A 26,090-nucleotide genomic window follows, 5' to 3' on the forward strand; every position below is an offset into this window, starting at 1 on the left:
TCATTGGATTTTAACTTCATTAATGCTGATCTACCTCAGTACAACTCCAAGCTTCTGCAGTTACCTTTGATGACAGTATTAAGGACAGCAGCCCCCACTGTTTGCAAAATCTCTCAAATGAGAAGAGCTACTAGGAAAAAAAAAGAAGTAGCGGAGTTCTAAAAAAATAATTTTTTTTCCTGACAAATACAGGAAACTGGAGTTAGCTGGTAAGAATGATGGGAGAGGAGGGCATACAAATAAACAGTATTTCAGTAAGACCATTAAAGCAACTAAAACTTCAGGTAATTTCCTCTAATTCTGCTGACAGTAACTGACCTGGATTATGTTTTGTTTCAAAATAGTGCTGTTGGGCAGAGATAAGCACAGTGAGAGAGCAGTAAAACAGTTTTTGAGCACAGGGAACTCCAGAATGCATGCTTGCTGTCCCTTTAAATCTTGCAAGTTTTAAAGCTCCAAGCGCTGGAGGGATATTCTGCAACGCAGTTTCAGGCAAAGTCGTAATTGAAACTGATCTGGTTTACAGGCAGGAAAAGCATTTATTTATAGTCAAGTATCTTCTTCTTGGGCAGTTAAAATGTGTTTTCAAGAATCAAGCTACAATAGAAGTCATTGAAAACCCCCAACATTTTCCAACCACACACAATTGCCCCAAATAATTCCTATTCAGATTCAGGGAAAAATTATGGTAAAACTTCTGATACTATGAGGTCAGTTGTTGGCAAGTGCTAGCATTTTAATGACAACCACAACAGTAATTCATTAGCACTAGTAGAACAAACAGATTTAGCTGGTGTAGAGTGTATTGGTAAACAGCTGCTTACTTGAAAGAAAATCTTATCTTAAATGAGAGTTTGAACTGGTGACTTACCAGCTCTAAGAACCTCCTCACCACCTGTCTTTGTTTTAAGTTAGTTTCACCATCCAGGTTAGCTGTTTCTATATGGCACAGCCCATCAGGATCACTCGAGGAGAGCAGCAATATGTCAGCAGGTATAATTTCATTACAGCGAAGCTGTATAAAGTCTCCGACTTTCACTTCTTTCCAGTATCTGCTTATATATTTCTTCTCATTTCTGAAAAAAAAGAGGACATTTACAGGAGACATAAATAAAAAAAAAACGCACTGACTGGGATGCTTCTGATAGATCTGGTTTGATTTGTATCAGGAGTACAGTGCCTTTGGAAGATCCTCAGGAACTCTCCGGTTACTCTGGGAAAAGCCAATGCAGAGTGCCAGGAGGTCACTTCCCAATGACTCAGAATCAGCTTGGAGTTACCAAGGCACTCTTTAAGACCCAGAGGACATGCTGATGTTAGACTTGACTAAGCAGGATAAACAACAGCTTCACATATTCTTCTTTCCCTCTCTCCATGCTCTGAGTCACCCATCTGAACCCACAAAGGGGAGGGAGCCATTGTCCATACTGTGTACAGTCATTTTTATGGCAAGGGGGGATATGAGAACAGGTCTGGGTGCAGAACACCTGCTTAGCATGGCTCCTGAATATCCTCCATCATGTGCCATCCTCCGATGCACCCTCAGATAGCTTCCACTTGTTCCCTCTTTCCAACAGGGCCAAACTCTGTAAAGTGCTGCACATGAAATTTGGACAAAGTTCCTAACTGAGAGGAATTTCCACTATTCCTCACTAAACCTAGAATTACAAGGGCATGTCATGTAGTAAAATGCAGTCCCAGCTGCCCTACTGAGAAAGGACACTGTCATTTCTTTTAAGTATTTCTGCTGTATTTCCATTCTAGCCTTAATGCTGTCCGTTATACAGATAATTTCTGCTTAGTTACCCCAAACCTTTCATCTTGGAATATAACCACTAAACCTCTCTAGCTTTAAAGGTCATGCTAGTTTGCTACTTTTTTTATTTTTTAACTTTTTCTTGAGAGCAAGGGGAAAAAGGAACAGGTGATTGCTTAATTAATTTTAGCTAAAATTTCAGGTTTTAGTTTTATGGCATGCACAGACTCACCTGTTTTCTTGGCATTCATGGAAATTGCTTTATTCTGTTATGCTTTTGAAAGAAATCAGTTTCAAAACAGCCACAATATTGACTTGGCAAAATACCTCCTGAAAATGGGAAGCCGCTAATCTAACATTTTTCTAAGTTGTCGGAAGGCCTTTTGCCGTGTAAGCACCAAGATGGTTGTCACTGCCACTGTCACCAGAGACAGTCTCCTGGGATAGCACTTTCACGGGAGACCTCATCACTCTCTACAACTCCTGGAAAGGAGGTTGTAGCCAGGTGGGGGTTGGTCTCTTCTCCCAGGCAATCAGCAGCAGGACAAGAGGGCACGGGCTTAAGCTCTGCCAAGAAAGGTTTAGGTTGGATATTAGGAAGGAATTTTTTACAGAGAGAGTAATTAGACATTGGAATGGGCTGCCCAGGGAGGTGGTGGATTCACCATCCCTGGAGATTTTCTAAGATGGGACTGAATGTGGCACTGAGAGCCATGGTCTAGTAACCACAGCAGTGTTGGATTAAGTGTTGGACTTGATCTCAGAGGTCTTTCCCAAGCTGGTTGAGTCTACGATTCTGTGATTTTAACTGGAAGAATGGGATTCTGATGGAGGGTGGGGAGTGGTGGCAGCTATTTTGTTTTTTAAAGTATATTATTTTAAAATACATCGCTTTCAGCAGTGAAAGGGAATAGATTTGTAACCAGGTGGAAATATAGAAGTCATAACAATGTTATTACTTTGGAGTAACTGATAGTCATGCCTTCACTGGCATTACAGGAATAAGTAACTGAAGTGGCATTTATTCACATATTTAGCCAAAATCCTGAACAATAAAGGGTCAGGTAGCATAACAAGGATGTACCAGATCAGGTTTTACCTCCCAGAATTTCTTCATTGTCTTTTCATAACACCCAGTCTATAAGGGAAGGAATGAAAATTATAGCTGTGATTTCTACTTTGATAAAGCCTGAAAAGGATTAGTAAGAGCCAAGTGTAAAACATGATAATCTAACAAAGGCAGGTAATACACACACTAAGTACTGAAATTACCCATTTTCTTCACAATAGGGCTGAAACAAACATTTAACTTGTCCTGCTAGTGAGTATGAATTGCTTTGAAACCCAGTGCACCATAACAGTACAAATTACCGCACTGCAGATCTGAGGGTTTGTTAGCTCTGCAATCTGTAACTCTGAATCCCTTTACATATTCTGTTGTTTTTCATTCTTTTTAATTTAACTGTGGAACTCGGTGATGTACAAATGCATGTACAACGAGCAGCAGTACAAAAGCACGATCAGGCTAAAAACAGTAAGTAGTCCCATACTATGCTATAAGCACTACTATTTTTTATTTAATTTCTATTGTTTGAAAAGCATTGCTATTTTAGCATTTCCTCATCCCTCACATGCTTAGCAACTGCCACAACTATATACACTGTGGCAGGAAGGGTGGATATCGAGCAACACAAGGCCGAATGGCTCTGCTGGAATAAATGAAGTTGTTCAGCCTGAGGAAGAGAAGGCTGCAGGAAGACCTTATTGTGGCCTTTCAATATATAAAAAGGGCATGTAAGAAATATGGAGAATTTTTACCAGGGTCTGTAGTCACAGGACAAGGGATAATGGTATTACCTGAAAGAGGGTAAGTTTAGATGAAACATAAGGGAGAAATTTCTTATGACGAGGCTGGTGGGACCCTAGAACTGACTGCCCAATGTAGCTGTCAATGCCCCATCCCTTGAAGTGTTCAAAACGGGGCTTTGAGCAACCTGATATAACAATGAAGTGTGGCCTTGCCCCTGGCAGGGGTATTGTACTCAGATCTTTAAAGGGGTACCTTCCAAGCCAAACCACTCTATGATTCAATATTACACTCAATCAGCTCTAACAAGGATCAGGTAGTGGATGTAAAATGACTGTCTTCATGGAAAATTGCTTCTTAATCCTCTTCAAAAAGGGTTGCTCCATGTCCTTTAGCACAGCTTTGAACTTACCACATTGCAGCAGCCAATGAGTAGTCAGAGCAAGTGTTCTTTGCAGAGTATGGCATAACACTGTTTTCAGATGGGGTGGTTCACTCTAGCTGAACTATGAATACATCAGTCCTTAAAGAGCACTCCTGTAACATGATCAGCCTAATCTTCTGAACATGCAGGTTTGCTGACCTCGAGACAACCATCATTCCTCTAGCCAGTGCAAACACACCAAGTGACCCCAGAGATAAAGTTAAAATTTTGCCATTGATTCTGCAGAGACAAGACTTTGTTTTTCAAGTTTTATATCACCTACTAAATGTTTATTCTTGCTGTTATACTGCACCAGTAAAGTTTTATGATATAGAGATTTAGGAATGATAGACTTTTCTATAAGAGAAGGAGCCCAAAATTATGACAGTCCTCTGCAGTCTCAGTACAGCACTTCTGTGGTAGTGCATCCCCCACCCATCTGCTCTACCTCCTCAAGTCTGTTCTGCAGTCTCAGTAATTCTTGTTAGGCCTTGGCCTTTGTGTAATGACTTGGGTGGGGAAGCATCCCTTGTCCATATCAGAACTCTTGCATGGCTAAGGCAGAGTGGCAGTGTTTATACCAGGAACACCTGTTGCCTGACCAGGAGAGGAATGAGAAATAATCAGTCATCTCCTAATAGCCTTAGAACATTACTCATCTGGATCGTAACTCCACTGGAACGGTACCCCATTGTTACTGGATTTTGACTAATTTCAGGAATTATCAACTTGGGTTATGATCAGGATGGAAGTTGATTAATGACCGAAAACAATCATCTTATGACCCTATAAAGAGAGGTCCTAAGTGAGGCCCTTTGAGCTCTTCTGGACCACAGCAGGCTGCACCAGCATCTCCCTCAGAGTGGGATGCCTCTCAAGAGCTAGCAAGCTCTCAGGCTGCAATACTCAGAAGACTGTCACCAAAAGCTGATGACTGGTCCTGGGCTATCCCCACTTCTTGAGGTTCAGGCCTCTCCCACTGAGAAATACCAAGGCATTCAGTGTGAGTATTTCACTGACACTCAAGTGGAATTTTTAACAGGTACCTTTGTGCATATATATACACACATAACGTCTTTGTGTCTGCGTGTGTGCATGTGTCAATTGATTTAAACACCCTACAGAAAACTGAGTTACTCTTGTGATTATAGTTAATCTTATTGAATCACTTTATAAATATTAAATTAGTCAATTATTGAGTGCTGCTAAATCCTCCAGACATAAACTCTTGCCCAGGTCTGAGGCTAAGACTGTGCTCAGCCACACCTAGGCTCCATCAGGACTTTAGAAACCAAGGCGGTCTATTCTGAATCTTGTGACCCAACAGCAGGATTTCCCTATTAAATCCTTTAGGTAGCCCATTGACCAAGTCTGAGACTAAGTTTGGATTGAGCTGCACCTAGGTTCCATTAGAAGTTTAGAAAGCAAGAGGATCTACTCCAAAACTCATGACTCAACAGAGAAATCTCCCTTACCCCTTGCAACCTTACCCTTTTGCATCCCTGACTCCTTTGTAAATCACACAAAGTTGATTCTTATTTTCTTTGTACGCTTCATCAGTGTAGTAATAGAAGGAACATTGCCATCTAACTCTGAAAGTCACACTTTCACAAATTTATATTAAACCCTGCTTTTGCTAATACCTTTGATAGTGACTGTTAAAGTGGCCTAAACCACTCATTTGTGGCAGCTGCAGGCACTGTTTGCAAGGGACTTTTTAACAAAAGCTTTCAGTAAGTTTAAGTAAACATCATCAAGCCTCCTGGAATATTCTGTTGAAAGGCTTAAAGAATTATGGCAGGAACAAGGAATGGGAGGTACCATCTCAGCGAATCCAGTCCCCTTCAGTGGTTGCACAAAACCGTGACATGGATATTTAGCCCAGAAGCTAACAGCCCACAACTCTAGTTCTACCTGCCCTCATTTATCACAAGCCTGAAGATACATTTTATTACCTATAATATACTTAAGGCTGATGCTACAATGAACAAATGCTGCAAACCATGATGAACCACAGGAAGAAGTCAGAGATACTAAATCTTTCAAACCTGGAGAGTTAGATAAAAGTCCTCCAAATCAATATGCTGCTGTGAACTACTGACATTCTGCAAAAGGAATAGATAGATATTGTTGTTACTTGCTAATTAAATCACCATGATGAACTATTAATTCGAGACAGCTATGCCCAGCTACTATAATGTGTTGTGTTGAGCTCACATATTAAAAATGTGCATCCTCCTGCACACAACTTAATCTTTCTCAATACATTTGCATGCAAAGAATTTATCTGTCAGCTGCGGTTTAAAACCACGGTCACGTAAATCTTCACGCTTCTCTCTGCCAAAATTGGAAGCAGAACTTGTCAGTGCTTTCACTTTTCTGAGCATACCATTGCAGGTAAACACTGACTGAAATGTAAAGACAAATAGCTAAAAGTCAGCTGGTTTAGCTGCATTGACACCAACACTTGTTAGCTGACAAAGGCGGCCCTGGCAGGAATCAAACACCTCTAGAGGTTAATGTTATTTTGCCATGACAAAACATATCTGCTTTTGAACATTAAAAGGAAACTCTGAAAGATCCTTTCAGGTGTATGAACACAGAGAAAACTATTTTAATGCTATTAAAAATTTGTATTAGTCTACTTACTGCACATATTCACCTATGCTCTGTTTTAAAACAGAACAGCCTACAGGTTTGTGTCAAATTTGAGACTGACTTTGGTTAGTGGCAAAACTGCTACTTTGCTCAGCAAAAACTGAATAAATCAAAAAATATTGATTATTTTTTTCTTCAAATGTCAGTTTATAATTTGGAAACACAGAAACTCATAAATTACATTTTCTTTTCCTATTAACTACACTTTTCCCTCTTCTGGTCTCCTTTGCAACATGAGCTGATAAAGATCATGCCCATAATTTTGGTCTCTGGACATACAGATACCAGTTTATATATACAGAAGGCTGAACACTTTCAAAACATCTCAATTCAAAAATTACAAAAATAACTGTTTGCTTCTTTTGAATGTCTTTTAACTGTTTTGGCACAATAAGGAATTATTAAAAATGACTTAAGATAACAAAACTAAACATCTTGCCTCTTCTATCTCTTTTTTTTTTTTTTTTTTTTTTATCCCAAGATTGGGAAAATTTTAAGTAATACTTGGTTAAGAAATATGAAGGCCATGCAGCTGTAATCTGTTCCTCTTGGGTGAGGCCTGTATACTAGAAATTTTACACATTAAAGTGAGAGGATGGGGAGGGACTACTGGGAAATAAATTTTTGTTCTTCATTTCCTGTATTTTTCCAGTGACAAAAATTACAGTCAATGAGTGGGAACAGCCGATGCAGATTTTCTCCATCAAATCCACTCATGTGACTGGGGCATCTGTGCTTCTGTGTATCTCTGTCCTAGCTTGGTCACAACCAGGCTCCTATATTCATCTCAGCAGGTTTTGCAGAATACATTTATGAGAAGATTAGAGGATGTCCTCTTGTACCTTTTGAGGTGCTCAGCCTGTTCTGTCTGGCTTACACAGCATAACTCTTCTTACATATGTTGTGGCTGCAATCCAGAGATTTTCAAGCCTCTCAAAACATCCACGTGAAATGTCGTTTCCCAGTCCAAGCCCATCCGCTGACCTGCTTTTGAAGTAACAATCGTCTTCACTTCAAAAGAAATCTGACTCCTCTGCCTTCCCTGCCAGCTGAGGCTGGCCACTGAACCAGTAGGATTTTAAAGAAACACAGCAAGAAATGAAGTCTGTGGAAGAGGAAAAGCCCTCCACAAAAGACAGGTCAAAGAGGTGTTGTGCATGTACAAGGCATACTTTGGATCTATTCTTGATGTCAGCCAGGTCCTTCCTTTTCATCTCAGGAGGCAGAAATAGACTGGGGTAGCACAAAAAATGTTTCAGGTACATCTCTGCTTTCAGTTACTTAAAATATGTTCAATTCAGCTGGCTACAAGTGCTGTGACAAGTCTTCTGGTTAGGAGCAAGCTAATTAAAAAACACTTGAAGCTAATTAGCAGGGCCCAAGCAGAACAGCAACTTCTGAAGGAGAACCTCAAACTGTAACACAAATACAGAAGTGTCACATCAGGCCAAACTATCTTTAGGGAGGCTCCAGCGTCCAGCTGTTTCTCAATAGGTACTTCATGCTCATACAGTTTTCCCAAATTATCTGTTCTTTTTGTTGCCCAGGTTGGAGCCTTCAGCTTCAATTCCCCACCTCTCCTCCCAGCACTCCTGTAGGTGTGAAGAGGGTTCACACTAATTGAGCTCATAGCACTCTATAAACACTTCAGGGGCAAGCAGAGATTTGCATGACTCATCACAGCCTACGAAAGCAAAGCTGGTGGACAGCACCAAAATATGTGAACAAATCTGCTATAATTTATAACCAGTACCAATAATGATTTGAAAACTACGGATGTAGCAGTTCTCAGAGTTTAAAAATAAGCTGTCTGTGAGACCAAGGCATACACTGCACAAAGTCTGAACATGTCAAGTATCTATGGAAACATGTTGAGAACCATTTGTGTACAATTAAACAATGTTGTAGCAAAAGGAAGGAAAAACATGTAGCATAAGTTAATGCCAAAGGAGGTTACATAGTGCCCAGAATATGTCTCCATTCCATCACAAACGATAACATCTGTTTCTATGAAAATAAATCATGAAGAGACTCTGAATCTGATATTAATCAGACAAAACAGATCAACTGAGTGTGTTTTGGAGAAACATTGAAGAGAATGAAATCTCTCCAAGACTGAAGATTCTAAATAGACTCTATAATCTTCACATTATTTTAACGACACTTAAAACATATTTTCATTTACTTCAAATATAAATTTTTGGGTTTTTTTTTGAGGATTAGCATGTGCTAATGTATGTTACAGTTGCAAGAAGCACATATGCAGGTATAGAAATAATGAGGTAAAAAGGTGCTTTTAATTAAATTTACACTTTCTGAAAATTTTTAATTTTTCTGCTACTAGTCAAACTTGCTAAGAAATAAAAATTACCCAGGAAACCTCAATGATTCAGGCTTATAATGTGGAAGTAATAATTTAACTTCTCTTGGCAGTGTTATCTCCATTATACCTCATGTTGAAAGAAAACTCACTATTGTTAACTATAATGAAACATTTGCTACCCGGAACAAATGATTTTTCAGCCAAGAAACTTGTTGTTGCAATAACAACATAAAACATAAAAGCAGAACATGAAACTTTATACAGACTGAAGAAAGAAAAAACTGCCTTCTAGAACTTGATTTTAAAACTAATACAGTTCCAGAGAGTATCTAGTATTAGGGTCTCTGTAAGTGGTATCATTCTCAACACTCTTATGTCTACTGGCAAAAATGCTAGTAAAAGTCCTATCACTCTACCAGTAAACGGATATACTGGGAGAGAAGATTTATCAGTTGCTTTCTATATAGTAGGACAGATAGGTAATGTTTAGTGTTGAGGTTTTCTAAATGGATATCACACAAGGAGATGGAGAAGTGGAAAAATAGCCTGGATGTGATCACACTCACAGCCAGGTAAAATTCTCATCCTGATTATCAGAGACATCACAGATATTAACACTGAATGTTTACGTTACAGTACTCCTCCAAGCCACTGCAAAAAGATTCAGCAGAGCTTGGTGCTCTGAAAACACGGAAGAAGAAACAATTCCCTGCCTGAAGGGAACCCACTCAAACAGTAGATACGCAATGACAAAAATCTCCTGCATCTTCCTAAAAAATCCAAGAAAAGAAGGAACTCTTCCGACAGAGATCCTAGGTCCCAAATTTTGGTAAGACATGAGCTCTGTGTAGAAGATTTCCAGGGTCCTTGTCCTCTAAACCAATAATTAATAGCACGAGGACACTTGAGAATACCATCCACATGCCTAAAATGCATGCTAGAGGAACACATCCAGGGAGCTAAATCCTCCAGTGGAGGAGCACCTCCATTTGGTGCTCTCCCACTGCATTTAAGGCAGTGCAGTCAGATGACCATTCGAAGAGAGCTCTTCATATCTTAATGGTACATCCTAAAAGGTAAATTTAGCATGGCTCTGCACAGTTACCAAGGAAAATACCATTCTTTAACATATTTAGACATTTCAGTGGAAATTGTATTCCTTCTCTCTCCTCTTCTACATATCTGCCTCATTTCATCTCAGGACAACCTGACCCAGGACATAACAATGCATTAATATATTCACTACATATACACAGAAAGCCATTTGTACAGAATTCCTAAAGAAATGTACTTCTGAAGAAGTGCAACAGTTTTTATTTGAAAAAATCATTCCAATTCTTTCAGATTAACATGAGACAGCTGAAAGACTTTTTTATCAAAAAAGGTACTTACTGCTAATTACATGCATGGTCCTGATGGAGTTGTTCACTGATACTCCATTGGGCAAACTACTTTTCTGCACATAACTGCACATACCCTTAAAAATTCTAAAGGGCACATGTTACCTAACCACTGCACTAAAGCACTCCAGAAATTAACATATTTTGGCTATTTAATGTTAACAAGATAATTAGTGAAAAGAACATTAGTAATTCATCATTTTCATATTTAACAAGCAAAATCAATGACTCAGATTGAATGTAAGTGTTCAACTTTCTCCAGTTCCCCCTGAAATCAGTTTTACATTTTCCCTCCAGTTCTGTTCTTGTCTGGGTAACATATATGCACGACATCCATCTCATTTGGATGTTCTCATTTGTGCTCATCTGGACAATCTAAAGTACAGGTTGAGGACAGAACAAATACTGAATACCAGCTGAGATCTCAGTGGGTGCCAGGGTGCAGTGGTCACATTCAGAACAACTGAGGTTATGTTTTGCATGCTGTTGCCTCTAAATTTCTTCTGGCTGCACTTCCAGAAATTAGTTTTAGCCCATACACCAGACTTTGTTACTCCAGTGCCACACAAAACTAAACAGTTTAGAGAACTGTTGATGATTAAAAGAAAAAAAAAATTTGAAAAAACCCCCTTAGGTGTAATATTATTGGAATAATCTGGCAGAGGAAAACAAACTTGGATGCTACTAAGTATTTGCAGAAAAGTTTTTTCTATTCTAAGGTGTGAGACTGACTGTATAATATGTACCTTACTGACTTGCAAGGATATTGGAAGCATTCATTGGGGCACTTGTTTGTTTGTAAATCTAATGAATCACATTTAACTGTAGAGTTACTAAAGAATTCCTTTCCCATTGTATGAGGGCATGCATTCAGTGGAGATAAACAGGAAAACCTCAAACTCAGGCACACCTCTTGTTGACATCAAGAGGTACAAAGGGAGATTTAAGGTGCTATCCTAGATAAAGTTGTGGTCTATCTCCACATCTATTCAGTGAGAAGAGACACTGGGGTGCTGGAGCATGTCCAGAGGACAACGGAGCTGGACACAAGTCTTACAAGGAGCAGCTGAGGGAGCTGGAGTTGTTTAGACTGGAGAAAAGGAGTCTTAGGAGTGACCTTATCACCCTCTACAACTACTTGCAATGAGGTTGTAGTAAGGTGGGAGTTGGTCTCTTCTTCCATGTAATAAGCAAAGGCAAAAGAGGAAATGGCCCCAAACTGTGCCACAGGAGGTTTAGATTAGATATAAGGAAAAATTTCTTCCCCAAAAGGATGGTCGGGCATTGGAACAGGATGCACAGGGAAGGGGCTGAGACACCATCCCTGTAGGTATTTAAGATGTGTAGATGTGGCACTTAGGGAAGTGGTTTAGTGGTGGATTTGGCAGTGCTGGATTAACGGTTGGACTCAATGATCCTAGCATTTTTTTCCAACCTAGATGACACTGTGATTCTGTGATAAATCCCTGAGTGACTCCCTGAATTCAAGCATAAACATTACCTCCACAGCATCAGTACACTCCCAAGAGGGAAAGAGCAACAAAAGGCACTCCAACTCAGAAGAATCCTAATATTTCCATGTAGCTGGCAAAGAATAGGCCTTAACTTGTTCTTCAGGCTGATCCGAAATGCACAGCTGAAGTTTGAAACATAGTGCCTTATCTTAGGCTATATCTAGCCAATTCTTCTATATTTAGCTGCTCTCATAGGTTACAGAGCCTGTCTTTATGTTTCTGGATCACTGCTTGCCCCAACAAGACAAGAATACAAATGCCAGGAAAAGCAAACAGCCTCAGGCTGCATCTTCGTAATAAGAGATGTTTAAATTACCATATTGTTCTCAAAACAAAATTAAAAACTCCGAAAATCTCTAAAATTCTGCTGTCAAACAATAACAAGGTGTTTCCCAAGAATGCATTCTTAATGAAAATCATTACAGCCCCATCTAAACTGGGACATGGGAGCACTTCCCAATATTCATGCCTGAGTACACAGACTGGCTTGGATCCTGCATTAGACTGAAACCAGGGTGCGTGTAAGCCTCAATTTGCTATGCTCTAGGTCCTAAAACAGTTTGAATTCAGCCTTATATAAGGCTGTTTCACAGAAATTCACAGAATATAAAAATGTTCCTGTCTTCCATCAGAGAAGGATTAGAAGACCAAGCTCCATGCAAATCATATGCAGTGATATGAATCTTTGAAGGTTTGAGTCAAAACAATTATGCTTAGAGATGCAAATTTTATATTAGAAATTCTTGGTGAAAGTAAATAATAGAGATCCATACTGAAGAAGTGAGAACCAGAAAACGCAAAATTCTACTATTTAAAGGAAATGTAGGATGCCTTTAGTAACATTTGAGTAGTTCAGATTCAACAACTTGACTACTGTAGGTACCCCTACATATAAAAAAAATTCAAGATAAGAATTCATTTAACTGTCAATTTGACTATATTTTCATACTACCTGTTGTTTCCCCTGACCTAAAGATTTTGGTCTTCATCTCATTAATATTCCAAACTTACTGAAGCCAGTCAATGAGTGTAGTTGAATACAAAATACTAAGCTAGAATACTTTTCACAATAATGTTTTCACAGAGAGAAATGAAGCCCTTTCCTGTCCCACTGATTTACAATCAAAATGACTATGAATTATAGTGAGCCCTGTGGAATTATGAGTTACAATCACCTAATTCAGACAGTACATCTCATTCTATTAACACAGTTATTCAAAGACCTTGTAATTACAGAGCTCTGCAGGGAAACACCTTTGCCACTTGACCACAAGTACTGCACTATCACCAATAAAAAGGTTAATTTATAAAGAACAACACACCATCAGTACAAATTTTGATAGCCTGTTTTCATCAGTTTACCAGACAATACATTTTCATAATGAAGTATATATTTCCATAATAATTCCCATAATAATTATCCACACTTCCGAAAAAACAGAGGCAATTATAACTTGAATATTTTCAAGAGCTTTTTAGCTGTCATATGTGTACATATTTCTACATATTTAAACAAAAAACTTACAAATAAAAACTCTCCTTCCCTATTTCCCTATTATAAAGAAATAGTGTCATTTGCTAACACTGTTTCATGGAAACTCTTTTTTAATTAATTTCGAGGATTTTAAAATCTAAGCAGGCCAACTAACAGGAATGTATATTGTGCCTTGATTCTTTTTTTCGTAAAAGAGTTACCTCATCAAACTCAATCTTCCTTGGAAACTATTAAATAAACTATTTGCAAATATTGGTCCCATAATTAGGAAGAAATGTTCATGCATTATTTTCACTTATTGTTCACTGAACTCCAAAACCAAGCTACATCTTGGCCCAAATTCAGCAAGGTATCTTAACAGATGTCTAAACTCAGGCAGAAAAGCACTCATTCTGGCCAAACTCCAGAAAGGCAACTTCTTTATAGTTCACATTTATACCTTCCTTGGGGGAAAACTGATAAAACATGGAAATTCAATACCCTAGAAAAAAATAAATTTCAAGATCTTTATTGCAGCCAAAAGAAGTAAGTGACTGGCTTTTGAAATACCCAGTAATTGAGCATAGAGTAAGCAATTTCAAAGACACTATTTATTGAAAGGGTTTGAAACAGAGAGGGGAAACAAACAGCCTAAAAGAGCTTGTGAGATCTGAAACACCTTAGCAGATGGCAGCCGCGCTGGTCATAGGAAGAGAAAAACAGTACTCAACAGCCTGGCATACACAGACCAAAATGTTTGTGCCACAACCTCTAGGTGGAAGCTAACTTAGAAAGGCAAGAATATTAGTTTTGAAACTGAACTTCAGACTGATCTCACAATATGCTATTCCAAATGAAACCAATCTAGTCCTGCAGACAAAAGCTGAGAACCTAATGAAAAAATTTTTACCCAGAACCCTTCCTCACAAGTCTGTAAGAAATTAAAAATAAATTAAAATATTTGAATCTCAGCTTTTTAGAGCTCATACATCACCATTTTCATCTCTATTACTCAATGCAATAACAAGGGTTATTTTTCACTCCTCTCCTCGTCATAAAAAAACCCCATATCTTAAATGTGTGCCTTGTTTTCCCTTCCTAACACAAACTTTTATCAAGACACTCATTTCCAGTCTTACTTCATCCTTTTTCCACAGTTGTTTTCCTGCAATCACATTCATTCTTTATCCTCAGCAATTAGTGGCTTTGAACGCAATGGCTCTTTGCTACATCCAGTTGAAAGCTAAATCCTGTACAAAACACCTTACACCTCCTTATCTGGTCTTTGCTATACCTCTGTAAACATTTATTTTTCCTGTTAGCACCTCATGCTTGATTATGTATCTTTTTTTTTTTTAGGATTCCTCTAATGGATAAAACACTTTTTCAGACATTAGGTGGATTGTATTTAGTTCTATGTCCGTGAGGTTAACTAAGGAGAAGTCTTTGTAAGGAAGATATCCCAGTTTGTAAAAGTCCTAAAACTGAAAGTCATGGTTGCAATCTCCCTCTGACGTGGGTCTTATTCATCAAAGAAAAATAATTTTTTATCTGCAGGCACGAATTTAGACCAAGCTGCTTTGTAAACTCACAGAACAAATTTTGAAAATGCTTTCCTCAACACAATCCATTTCTTGTGTAAACATACTTCAAGTGTTACTCATGTCATCAGGACAGAAATTCGGTCTAGACACCTTCCAAGATACACTTATCACTGTACGAGCATGCTACTGGCTTGTGTGCTGCCTAAAGCTCTGTTTGTCTGTGTGAGAAAGTTGTATAAATTCTTCAGGGTTAAGCTATTGTATTTAATTTCTGTTTTGCTTAATCCATGACATTTTTAGACTTATATTCATTTATTCTGCATAAAAATAAGCAAAATGTTTTACAGAGCACTGGAAAGCATCTTTAGTCATTTTTTGTTTAAGATGAGAAAAAAAAAATTGCTATTGGCCTAAAACCTTGTTTGAGAAGTCTGCATACAGAGTATCATTTACCTTCATTTTTTCAAACAACGAGACATAGCAGAAACAGTGACATCATCTTAATCTGGGCAGCAGTGCTGCAGGCAGCTCCAAAATCTTCCTGTGCTACAGAGCATGCCTTCAAAAAATCCAACCTGATAAATTCTAAAAATAAAAAGAAACCTCTGAGTTCTGCAAGGGTTAAAGTATTTGTCACATACATATACACATATATATACTTATACACATACATATACACAGGCATATTTAGTCTCTGGAGACTCTCAGATGAATCTGTCAAATTCACATGCTGGATATATAGTGAGGGCTGCAATCCTGAAGTGACTCCCAGCAAAGTAGAAAGGAAACATTAAAAATAATCTCAGTGAACTATTTAAATTCAGTTTCACACACAGGGCATACTAGTTTTCAGAGAGAGGCTACAGAAAAATTGTCAGTATTGCTCAGTTACTCCCAAGAAATGTAGTGAGGGAAAACAAATTTCTTTATTTGTGTCTTTCATAGCCAGCTTTAGTTCATTTGGTAAAGTATCTTGAGTTCTGTGCATTTAATGACATACATAACTAAAGGCAATGGGAATATTTGTGTATGTGCAATATTAATAATACATCCTACCACGCTTTGTTATCAATCACACTTTACTTCCATATGAGTTCATTTGGGAAACATTACAGAAACAGCTTAGATGCATCTTTCATGCTTTGATTTAGAATTAATTTGAATTTATTTTTCTAATCAATCTGGAAACTGGGATAGTGACACTGAAAAGTCTTCCCAAAGGATAGAGGTATAATATAATCCATAGGTTGGGATTTTATGATTAATACAGTTTATCAATAGACACTATTCCTTATTAGAGTGAATTTTATGTAAAGAAACACTACAATCAAAACTGACAATAGACTGTATCATTCCAGCTGGTCTACCTTGGTACGGTAGTTCTGCGTCCTCTTAAACCCTTAACACAGAGGTAAGTAAAGCACTGCAGCAGATAGGAAAGCAGAAATCCAGCAGGATCCAAATTTTCAGTGAAAATACTTTATCTTTTCATATGCACATACTGATAGTCATCTTTGAGTCAGAAAGCCTGAAATGATTTAGCCCTGCAGTGGAATTAATATTCTGTACTCAGTTTAACCACCTTAAACTTCAATGCTGAGCTCAGCAGAGCTTTATCTGCTGACAGCTATCCTCAAAGTTATCCACTATTTAGCTAGACTCAGGTGCTTGGAACTCAGGCTGGACTCAGTATTTCCCCAGCAAAACATTACAAGACATTTCAAGCCACACAAGTCCAGAGTGGACTTCAAAACCTGTTTCAAGTCCTGTTTGTTGTATCAAGTGGTTACTTATTATTACAGTAACAGCTTCAAAATGAAAGGTTTTAAATATGGGTGTGGGACTCTGGCAATCCTATGCTTATCACAGCCTGTGAATCTGTCCACTAAAGCACTAAAACTGCAGGAACTTTAGCCAAATTCCAGCATCTACTAGCTATAAAAATGTCACATTAGTGACAGACTGTGGTTAGAACTGACCGGTCAGCTTAAACCAAAAGAGGTGGTGTTTGGCACAAGGCTAAGACCATCACCATGTGAAAACCAGAGAAAATGAACAAAGATGACACCTTGTTTCCTAAAAACAAGACAAGTATGAAATAGTAGAAAGCAATCAAAGATGCCTGGTCATAAAACACTGGAACAAAGTATTTTAATATCATGTAATCTCCCTTTAAACAAATCTGCAGAAGTAGGTTGTTGGTTTGCATGTTCTTCTCAAGTGGCAGATCTCCCTGTTCTCAAAAAACTGGGACATTTTAATGGTATTGCTGTCATTTTGCTTTCAACAGAAGCTTTTCTTAAGGCCTTAGGATAGACACATTATCTGTACTCCAACAGAAGATGGAATACCATCTTAAGTATCACTAAATCTATTATTCCTGGTCATACAAAACCTATTGCCCATAGATCAGAAGATATAAAAAGGTGTTTCTCTGAGGTTAATCAATTTGAGCAAATCTAAGAAATTAATCTAAGTTCAATAATAATGTGTACAATCTATGAAGGTGAATTCTCTAATTACTTTACACTAAAAACCTATGGCTCTTTTTTATACAAAGACATGCAATCCTTCCTTCAAGAAGAATCAAACGTTTTTGTATTTGTTTTGATTTTTTTTCCCCTAAAATAGCTTAGTGGAAAAATGAGAAAAGATATAATTGTCTGCAGACTGTGACTATTTTAACTATTAGTGTTCCTCATTCAACTCTATGCCTAAAGTAGATGACTTGGCAAGGTCACCATTTATGTCTTTGTATGGGTGAAAAGTTTCCTGCAAATAAAACTGCTGGTTGCTTCGTATTGATCACGATTTGATAGTATTTAGCCAATTTTTAACTAAAAAAAAATATTCTGTTGCGGTCTCTGAGAAATTCTGTAGTTTATTTAAAAGTGTGGACTATTATGGTGGTTGAAGTGCTGTATTAATTGAAGAGACATGATGAGCCATGTGAGTCTGGATTTTGTCACCAGTGTAACAGGGTATAGAGATCCACTCTAAATCCCCACTTTTTTGATTTTGGGTTTGGGTGGTTTTGTTTTTTTTTTTTACTTTAAAAGAGATTCAGATACTATGAGTTTCAAAACTTGCAATCATATTTTTAGGGTGATGGTATAACACATGAAGAAATCATTAAGTGCCAGAATGAATAACAATGTCAAAAGAATTGCAGACCTCTCAAAGAGTTACATGTCAGAATTCTCACTGATGACAATTGCAGTTTTTTGGCTGGCTTCTCTGGCAATAAACAGTTGCAGAAAAACACCTACAAGGATGTAATTCTAAATGTGATTGCATTTCCAAAAGCTTAAAAGTAAAAGAAGAAAAGAGAGCACATAGAAATCTGACTCTAAGTGCTGCCATCAATATAGTACTTCACATAAGGTTTCTGGAAATGTTACTTTCAATAGCATCAGGTGTAAAGAGCGGTGTAATATGGCTTATAAATTACTGGAAGGGCTGTTGACACAGGTTAATAATAAATGACAGCATATGCAGTAGAGAGAGTCACAGAGGAGTGTTTGATTACTCCAGTTTTAGTCACCATAAAAGCTAATGGTCTGTGGGCAGTGGTGTGCATCCCCCTAAACTATACCCATCAAATACACAGAGTAAAGGACCTCGTGAGGTAAGTTATCTTCTATCTGCTTTATTACACAGCCACGTTAAACTAAACTGATGGGTTAATTAGCATGAGGCTGTATTCAATTAGGTTTTCAGACAGCTCCTCATTTCAGTCTTAATCCAGTGCTTTCAGAAAGACGCTGGATACTCAGGTTGAGTAGACTTATCACTGTAATCAGCTCTGAAGAACCCCTCTCCTGAGAACCCTCTGAAAATGATGTGCATGAAGAAGAAATGAAGAGAGCTACTAAATACACACATAAGCCTGGGTTTGTAGTCTGTGGATGAAAGAGGGCTGTGATATCTGCTGGTCATGTCTCAGGTCAAGATGACATAGAGATTAGGACTTGAGAACACACTGAAGAATATGAGTCCCACTTACACAAGATGAGGGTGTGGATGGCAATGCTACCCTGAAATACAACAGTTGAAGGCTGGCACAATTTGTAACTAAACACAGAGATTATTCCGTCATTTAGCGGGGAGTTCTACTCCTCTGACCACTTTGCAGTTTGAAATATTGCCAGGGACCTCAGCAGTCCCTGGAATTAAAGGGATGAGAATCTGGGCAGAGTTCAAAGAACACAAACATGCAAAGATCTTTATGAGGAAATATAAAAATAACAAAGTATGCTGCACACTGCATTCAAATAATCTGCAGAGGTGTGATAACCTTACAAATGCCAGGAGCTGTTATGTGAAAGAGGGAAAGCATATTAAGTGTGGTACAAAGAGGCACATACAGAGACAAAGAATGAAAATCCATCAGGCGTTTTACATCTGGACATCAAATATGCTAGCATAAACTATTAGATTGGGGCTACTAGACCAGAACTGCTATAGTGCCCAAGTAGCACAACATCCACACATGTTGACAGAAACTTATTTTATTCACAGTTGTGGAAGGGAAAGGCTGGCTAGCCCCACAGCTCATCCTGAACACTAGCACAAAAGGGGCAGTGGAACTTCATGTTTTCCCTGTGTTGCTCTAGGGAGACAGGGCTTTGCCTGTTCTGAACACAGCTGGGCCAAGTTGAATGGTTAACCTCTGCAGTTCACCGCAGACTGCTCACCACTGCCTTCCTGTAAGATGTGACTGATCATCACTCCAGTTGCTGATACAACTGCTGCTGTAGCTGCTTCTTAGGTCAGGACAGTTAGAAAAATACAGAATCCCACTATTATAAGTGCTGGAGTTCATCTGGATCATTTTGACTGAATAAAGCTGGGAAGAGACCTTAAAAGCAGCTAAACTGAGCAGCTGAGGGAGTGGAAGGGAGTCACCAGATCTGGGGATAACCAGATCTGCAAGGCTCAGTTTCAACTGGAACAGGTTGTATAACCACACTGCTGTCTCGCTTTATGTCAGAGAGGATGTTTCTGCTGGAGGAAAGCAATTCTTTCTTCGAGCCTTTTCAAGTCCTCTCATCTGAGAAAGCATCACAGTTTCCAGTAACTGTGGTGGCCTGTCCACTGCCCACTAAGCTAGGACCACAAACTATCCAACACCTCAATTGCTACCAGCAAATATGGAATGTTCCTTATTGTTACTAGTCTGCACAGGATTTAAAAAAAAACCAAACCAACCAATTGACCTCAAATAAGAAACTCTACCATGTTTATGATCCCTTGCCTCATCTAGCATTTTACCTTCAGAGAGTATGACATGAAGAAAACAAAAACAACCTCCCTGACCCCCTCACACTCTCTTCACTTGTTTTTCTGGGGGGTTACTTGGCACGTAGCTTAAAAATGAGGTATTAAACAGAACTGCTGAGTGAAGATGTCTGTCATGGACAAGCATCTCTGAAACTGCTAGTACAAACCCAAACCTGACCAGAGTGCCTTCCACTACAGCCACTGTCTGAGAGCTGTGACCTTTCAGTGATCCAGCTTTGTCCCTAATGCACTGCAACACTGCAACACTCTCAGAATGCTCTGTTAGGAGGATAAATGAGTTTAATGAGTAGTTCCATTCTGGGAGACTGCCTTGCCAGTATATTCTGGGTTGTGTGGTTCATTTCTTAAACTAAAATATTCCCTAGGAAAAAAAAAGAGGACAATTCTTGGCTGCAGGGTGGATACAGAAAGGTGGTTTTCCTAAATAATAAATTAGGTCAGTCTTTAAATAAGTCATCTCCTTCTGCCTGGATAAATATTTACTCCTTCCAAACTAATATTAGGTTTATGTGTCTCCCAACAACTTTGTTCTGTTCTGGTTTTTATTAGGAGTTCTGGAGTCAGCCACAACAGAAATCTACTAGATAGATTCTGGGGATTAAAAAAAGAAACACCAAAATAACAAAACAACCCACTTGGCTTCTAGTTTTCAATAAAATAGCCTCTATTAATTCAGCAACTAGGCAGAACACATTTTAAGGTAAGCTTTTTCCCCAGCAAAAATGACAGCTGGGACAAACTAAAACCACGAATCTCCAAATGGAACTTTAACACTGGAAGGCAGGAGTTTGCGTTTTCAAAAACAGCTGATAATTTATTACAAATTGAATATTAGAGAGGTCTTATCCTTCCAAAGCCCAGGGCTCCAAAAGATGGTTGTGTCAAAGGCAAGGAGAGAAGTACTGTTTTGAGGGCACAAGGCCCTGCTGTATGGCAGGGTGGCAGTGTCACCTGGGCTCAGGACAGAGCCCAGACAACTATTAGGGAAGTGCAACAGGGATTACTTGAGATATCAAAAATTAAATCATAGAATCATAGAATGGTTTGGGTTGGAAGGAACCTTGAAGATCATCTAGTTCCAATCCCCCATGCCATGGGCAGGAATGCCACTCACTAGATCATGTTGCTCAGGGTCCCATACAACCTTGGCCTTGAATGAATGAACCTGGCCTTTATCCAGAAGGAAGAACAGCTTCAAAGTTTTCAGTGATCACTGTGTGTTCATGAAAAATCTTTTGGGTCCGTTTTGAGCTTTTAGAATGATCTAAAAGTAAATCAAAGACACATTTATTTTCGCTTAACTATGCTTGGTTTTCTTGATGAACAAAACAAAGCCAAGAGAGTGGCTCGATTACTTCCAGGAGAGCAAACTTGAGAGGAAGAGAATGGATGCTTAACCACGAGGGGGTAAATCCCTGGACAAGACCAAGTAGGTATAAAACTGTCCATGAAAAAATGAAGGCTGCAAAGAACAGGATTTCTAAGGACCAGAGAAAAGCAGAGTAGGGCACCCTTCTCATGGCAGTAGTGTGCAGAAGTAGCGCAAGCATTTTAAGGCAGAGTGTGGTGCACACATGAAGGAGGTACACAGGTGGCAGGGACAGGGCATCATGAGCCAGTTCTGCCTCAGCCACACAGTAACACATTTTCTGAAAATGAAGACTCTGACACTATAGTGAACCCTAGGCAGCCTTGGGCTTCTATTGCCAGACAAGTTTCTGTCCCCACTGAGCTCAGCTAGGCATTGACACCCACATCAGTTCCAAAATGGTCAGCAAAAAGAGCACGGAGGAGCTTATCACCAGGCTTTGCTGCAATTCACAGCTCCTCCCTCTAAAGAAGAAAGGCTAGCAAAAACCTGAGGAATGGAAATTTGAACATCTACCCTTGAATTTTAGGACAAAAGAGAATCTTCTAATCTCTATATATTCTTCCCTAAAACTGGGAATTGTGAGAGCATGTAGGCCTGGTATCACTAAGCCTTACACGCAAGGAAAGCCAAGCAACAGCAACCTAAGACAGGTTAAGCTCTCAGTGGCTTTTATGAGGAGAGTTTTGACTGTAGGGTCTCTTGTTCTGAACCAAGTACAAAGCTGTATTTGTTTATCCATTCTGCCATAGAGTGTGTGCATAGCTGAAGCAGAACAATCAGCTTGATGAAACATTCTAAAAAAAAAAAAAAAAAGGTTTAACTTTTTTATTATTCAAAAGAGGGGAGAAAAACAAACATGTAATTTCAGTATACGCCCAAGAGCTTTTTTCCAAAAACATTTGTATTTGTTATTAGATCAAGTATTATTAGTAAGTATGCTTTGCTGGCCACATCAAAGCTCTTTAATTTATCTGTGATCAATCTGGTGTAAGCTTTTAAGAGAATACCTTTTTTTTTTTCATCAACTAAAAAGAATAAGCAGGAAAAAATATCCTAGACATCAAACTAATAAAATTATACATGTTTTTGGTCTCTAGCAGCTCCTTAAAGGTAATTTTGGAGAACAAAGTGGTCTGCTTTAAAATTACTTACAATTAGAAATATTTGCCATTTATTTTTCTTTCAGAAAAGTCCCATTGCTTTATCCAAAACTCACTGAAGTCACTGAGGTTTTTTGCAGTGTTTTCTGTGTGCTTTGGAGCAAGTCTGCTGCATTCAGACTTCTGTCAAGCTGAACCAAACCCTTAACTCCTATGCTAGGATGGGTGGGAATGGGTTTGATCTTACTGTGCTCAGAATATTGTGCACAATGTTTGACGCTGCAAATTTCCCCCTATAGTAATAGCTGATTTGCTATTGGACAAAATACAGTCTTCAGTAAGTGGTGAAAAACAGAATTCTGTGCTAAAGTAACAAAGTACCATGTAATTTATGGTCTTAAAATATGACAAATAGACTAATTTTATGTGCTTTAACTGTTCACATTACTTCTGATGCTTATACCACGCAAAAAGAGGAAATGAATTCTGCATCCATTAGAAATACTGGGACTTGTGCTATTCAGCCCAATTAGGAGAAGCCTCTAGATTCTCTTGGTGCTATTCATAATTTGGGTTGTCAAGAGTAGATTAACAGTTACATGAAGAACTTTGCTTCGTAATATGAATAGATAATGTGAGACTGCGTAGGAGGAGAAGCGAACTAAATCGTGACCTTGTGAATGATGGGGATAATACTAAGTTTCTAACCCATGGATCAATCTAACTAATCAGGAAAGGATGAGAAATTACCTGATCAAAATTTATTAACAGAACAAGGCTTTCTGAGGGAGGTAATTAGGCAAGGAAAGAACAAGATTCACACACTAAGACCTAAATATAAACAAAGTTTAAATGGAAAACGATGCAAAAGTTTTTCACTGTACCACATCAGGATGATTCCAAAAGGGATGAGATGGATTTGCATTCAGATGACATCTTTAGGACAAGATTTTCTGCATTGAACAGTTAATGATGCAGAATCTTTTAAACAAGTTGCATCCCATGTCATGAAGAATACATAGTTATCAGACAACAACTATCTTGGTATCGCTAACTGTAATCTGTTTTCCATGGTGCGTTGCCTTTATATTTTTTAGGCTTCGATCAAAACACAAGTTTTTGTACCTGAAGTGCCCATCAACCTGCTATGCTCCAGCATGGAGGTCTTGAAACTACTTGTAAATGAACTTTATTTCTAGTGACAGATCAGAAACAGGAAGCTGCTAATTTGTAGGAGAACACTTTTCAAAATTCAGCTTCCACCATTTTCCCCTCTTAATTAGGAAAACAGTAGTGAAATTAGGCATTTGTAGATTGTGATTCTTAGAATTACTGGGATGCCTTTGCAATCTGAAAGGTTAAAGCAGCTTTCTTTCAAAACACCTGCCGTGTTACTACTGGAAATAGTGCTTTTCTACAGCAATTCGCACGCTAATCACTTCCCATCTGAGGAAAGTCTGACTACCACTGTTACTCCTCAAAAGCTGTAATGAGATTGAAGCACAGTGTGAAAACAAAACTTCTGCAGATAGTTGGAACACTTCCATTTTCTGTTTATTTGTTTGTTTGGTGTGATTTTTTCCCCCAAGAAAAAGCAATTAAGTAACCTCTGGAGGAAAGAGACTCAACTCATCATCCTTACCTGTTGACTAAGGATCTCTCTGTTTAAAGCATGCCTCACAGCCCTCCTTAGAGAAAAACATGCACCTCAGCCCTTCCTACAAGTTTGCTCAGGTTGTATTTATAGAATAAACTTACAGCTTCTCACCCCAAAGAAACACCAAACCCTCTTTTGTTCAATGTCACACTGTCTGGAAATAAACAACTGCGTGACAGCAGTAAGTGTGATAGCAGAATGACTGGGTACAGGTTTGGGGTTTTTTTCTAGTTGAATATACTAAATTAGATTTTATCCCCTTGTTATATTTGTAATGTAACGTTCCAAAATTGCGCAAAAGGGTACTGGGACAACAACTTAGCTGAGATGGACCAAAATAGCTGAACCAAATAAGCAGATTGTATTGTAGTCCTTGTAGTGTTCAGTCTCAAAACTGGAAGCAGTTTCAGTCCCAAAAACATGACAGCAGAAAATTTACCATTTCACTTGCCTAAGTGATAGCAGAGGGTTTTGTGATTTTTTTTAAACTTTTTATGTGCAAGCATTTTTGTAGTGAAGTACAGATACAGCATTTTAAGCCTACTGACAATAAGCTTGTTTTTATCTTTCATGGAAACCAATGCGTAATGCCTCCCGCATGTCTTGGGATTTGTAGATGCAGGTGGAAAATTACTGCTGGGTGCATTTCAGGAGATGTCCAAGAGCACATAGGCAAACTGTCAGAGCTTGGAAAAGGAACAGACTTCAACACTCCTGAATTCCAGCATTCAAGTACTTCTGTACCTGAACTGATATAGTCCAAAGCCCTTCTATGGACCTGGTGGGAAAGATATCTTTCATTTTCAAAGTTTAGATCTTGTACATGTGCTTTTCGGGATGCATATTCTGTTCTGAAAAATAAAATTGCTCCTTCTCTTCCCATCTTATTTAAAAACTCGCCCTCCTTTCCCCTCTCCTTCCTGCCCTGTGAAGAACAAAACAGAAGGCTTGGAAAGAGGCAGAAAGATGTGAGCCTATCACCAAAAAAAATATAGAGAAAGTCACATTTGGTGTAAATTTTTCTTTTATGTATTTCTTCACAGAACAATTTATCAACTCTATTACAATCTCTCTTTCCCTTCTGCATAAAGCAGAACATTAGTATTGGTCCAAATGGCCTAATGTTTACAAAATTATTATAGAGGTACAGAAGATATCAGGGGCACATCAGGAGACACTTTGACGTATGGGATGTTTTCCATCGTTTTATGGAGGATACCATTCTGCAGAGACGTCAATGCTATTGAAAATGAAAATGCATTTTAAATGCCTACATATCTGAAAGAGTGAAGGAGTGCTTCGTGTAGCATCATCAAAGCTTTTAGCACTGACTATTTATAAATTTCAATTTCTTAATTTTGGATGACCATTAATAGCATTTTAGTATCACATTTTTTATAAGAAAACCTGAGATTTTCAGGAAAATGTAAGAAGGTCTCCAAAGTAATTTTTTAGAAGGATACTACAAAGGGTTAACCTAACATTTTTCCTTTGGCAGTAGACCTGAGTGAACTTAGATAAGCTCACAGCTTTTGAAAGCCTGTGTTTCTTGGGTGAGTGGTGATGGAGGTACATGGACAGAAAGGCTCCATTCACTAGGAACACGAGGCTGACTTTGGAGGGCTCCCTTGGCACCATGCTGATGCAGGGCTGGGGGCAGCCTGGGTCTGGACTTGCTCCTGGGTTTGCTAGCTTCAATCACACTTGACAGCAAAAGTCTCTCCAGCGAGAAATGAACCATGACAATTGCTAGAAAA

General features: G+C 38.6%; 1 protein-coding gene across 1 annotated transcript in view; it reads right to left on the reverse strand.

Moving 5' to 3' along the window:
* ATP10A (ATPase phospholipid transporting 10A (putative)) overlaps nt 1–26,090 on the reverse strand; it is a 114,590-nt gene that overhangs the window by 69,509 nt on the left and 18,991 nt on the right. The window contains exon 2 of the mRNA XM_027895806.1: nt 872–1,076. Coding sequence (XP_027751607.1) covers nt 872–1,076 — 205 coding nt within the window. The remainder of the gene's footprint in view (nt 1–871; nt 1,077–26,090) is intronic.

Source organism: Empidonax traillii, unplaced genomic scaffold (genome assembly GCF_003031625.1).
Source record: "Empidonax traillii isolate 1590-97213 ecotype Southwest subspecies unplaced genomic scaffold, ASM303162v1 scaffold469:size586335, whole genome shotgun sequence".
Taxonomy (NCBI): domain Eukaryota; kingdom Metazoa; phylum Chordata; class Aves; order Passeriformes; family Tyrannidae; genus Empidonax; species Empidonax traillii.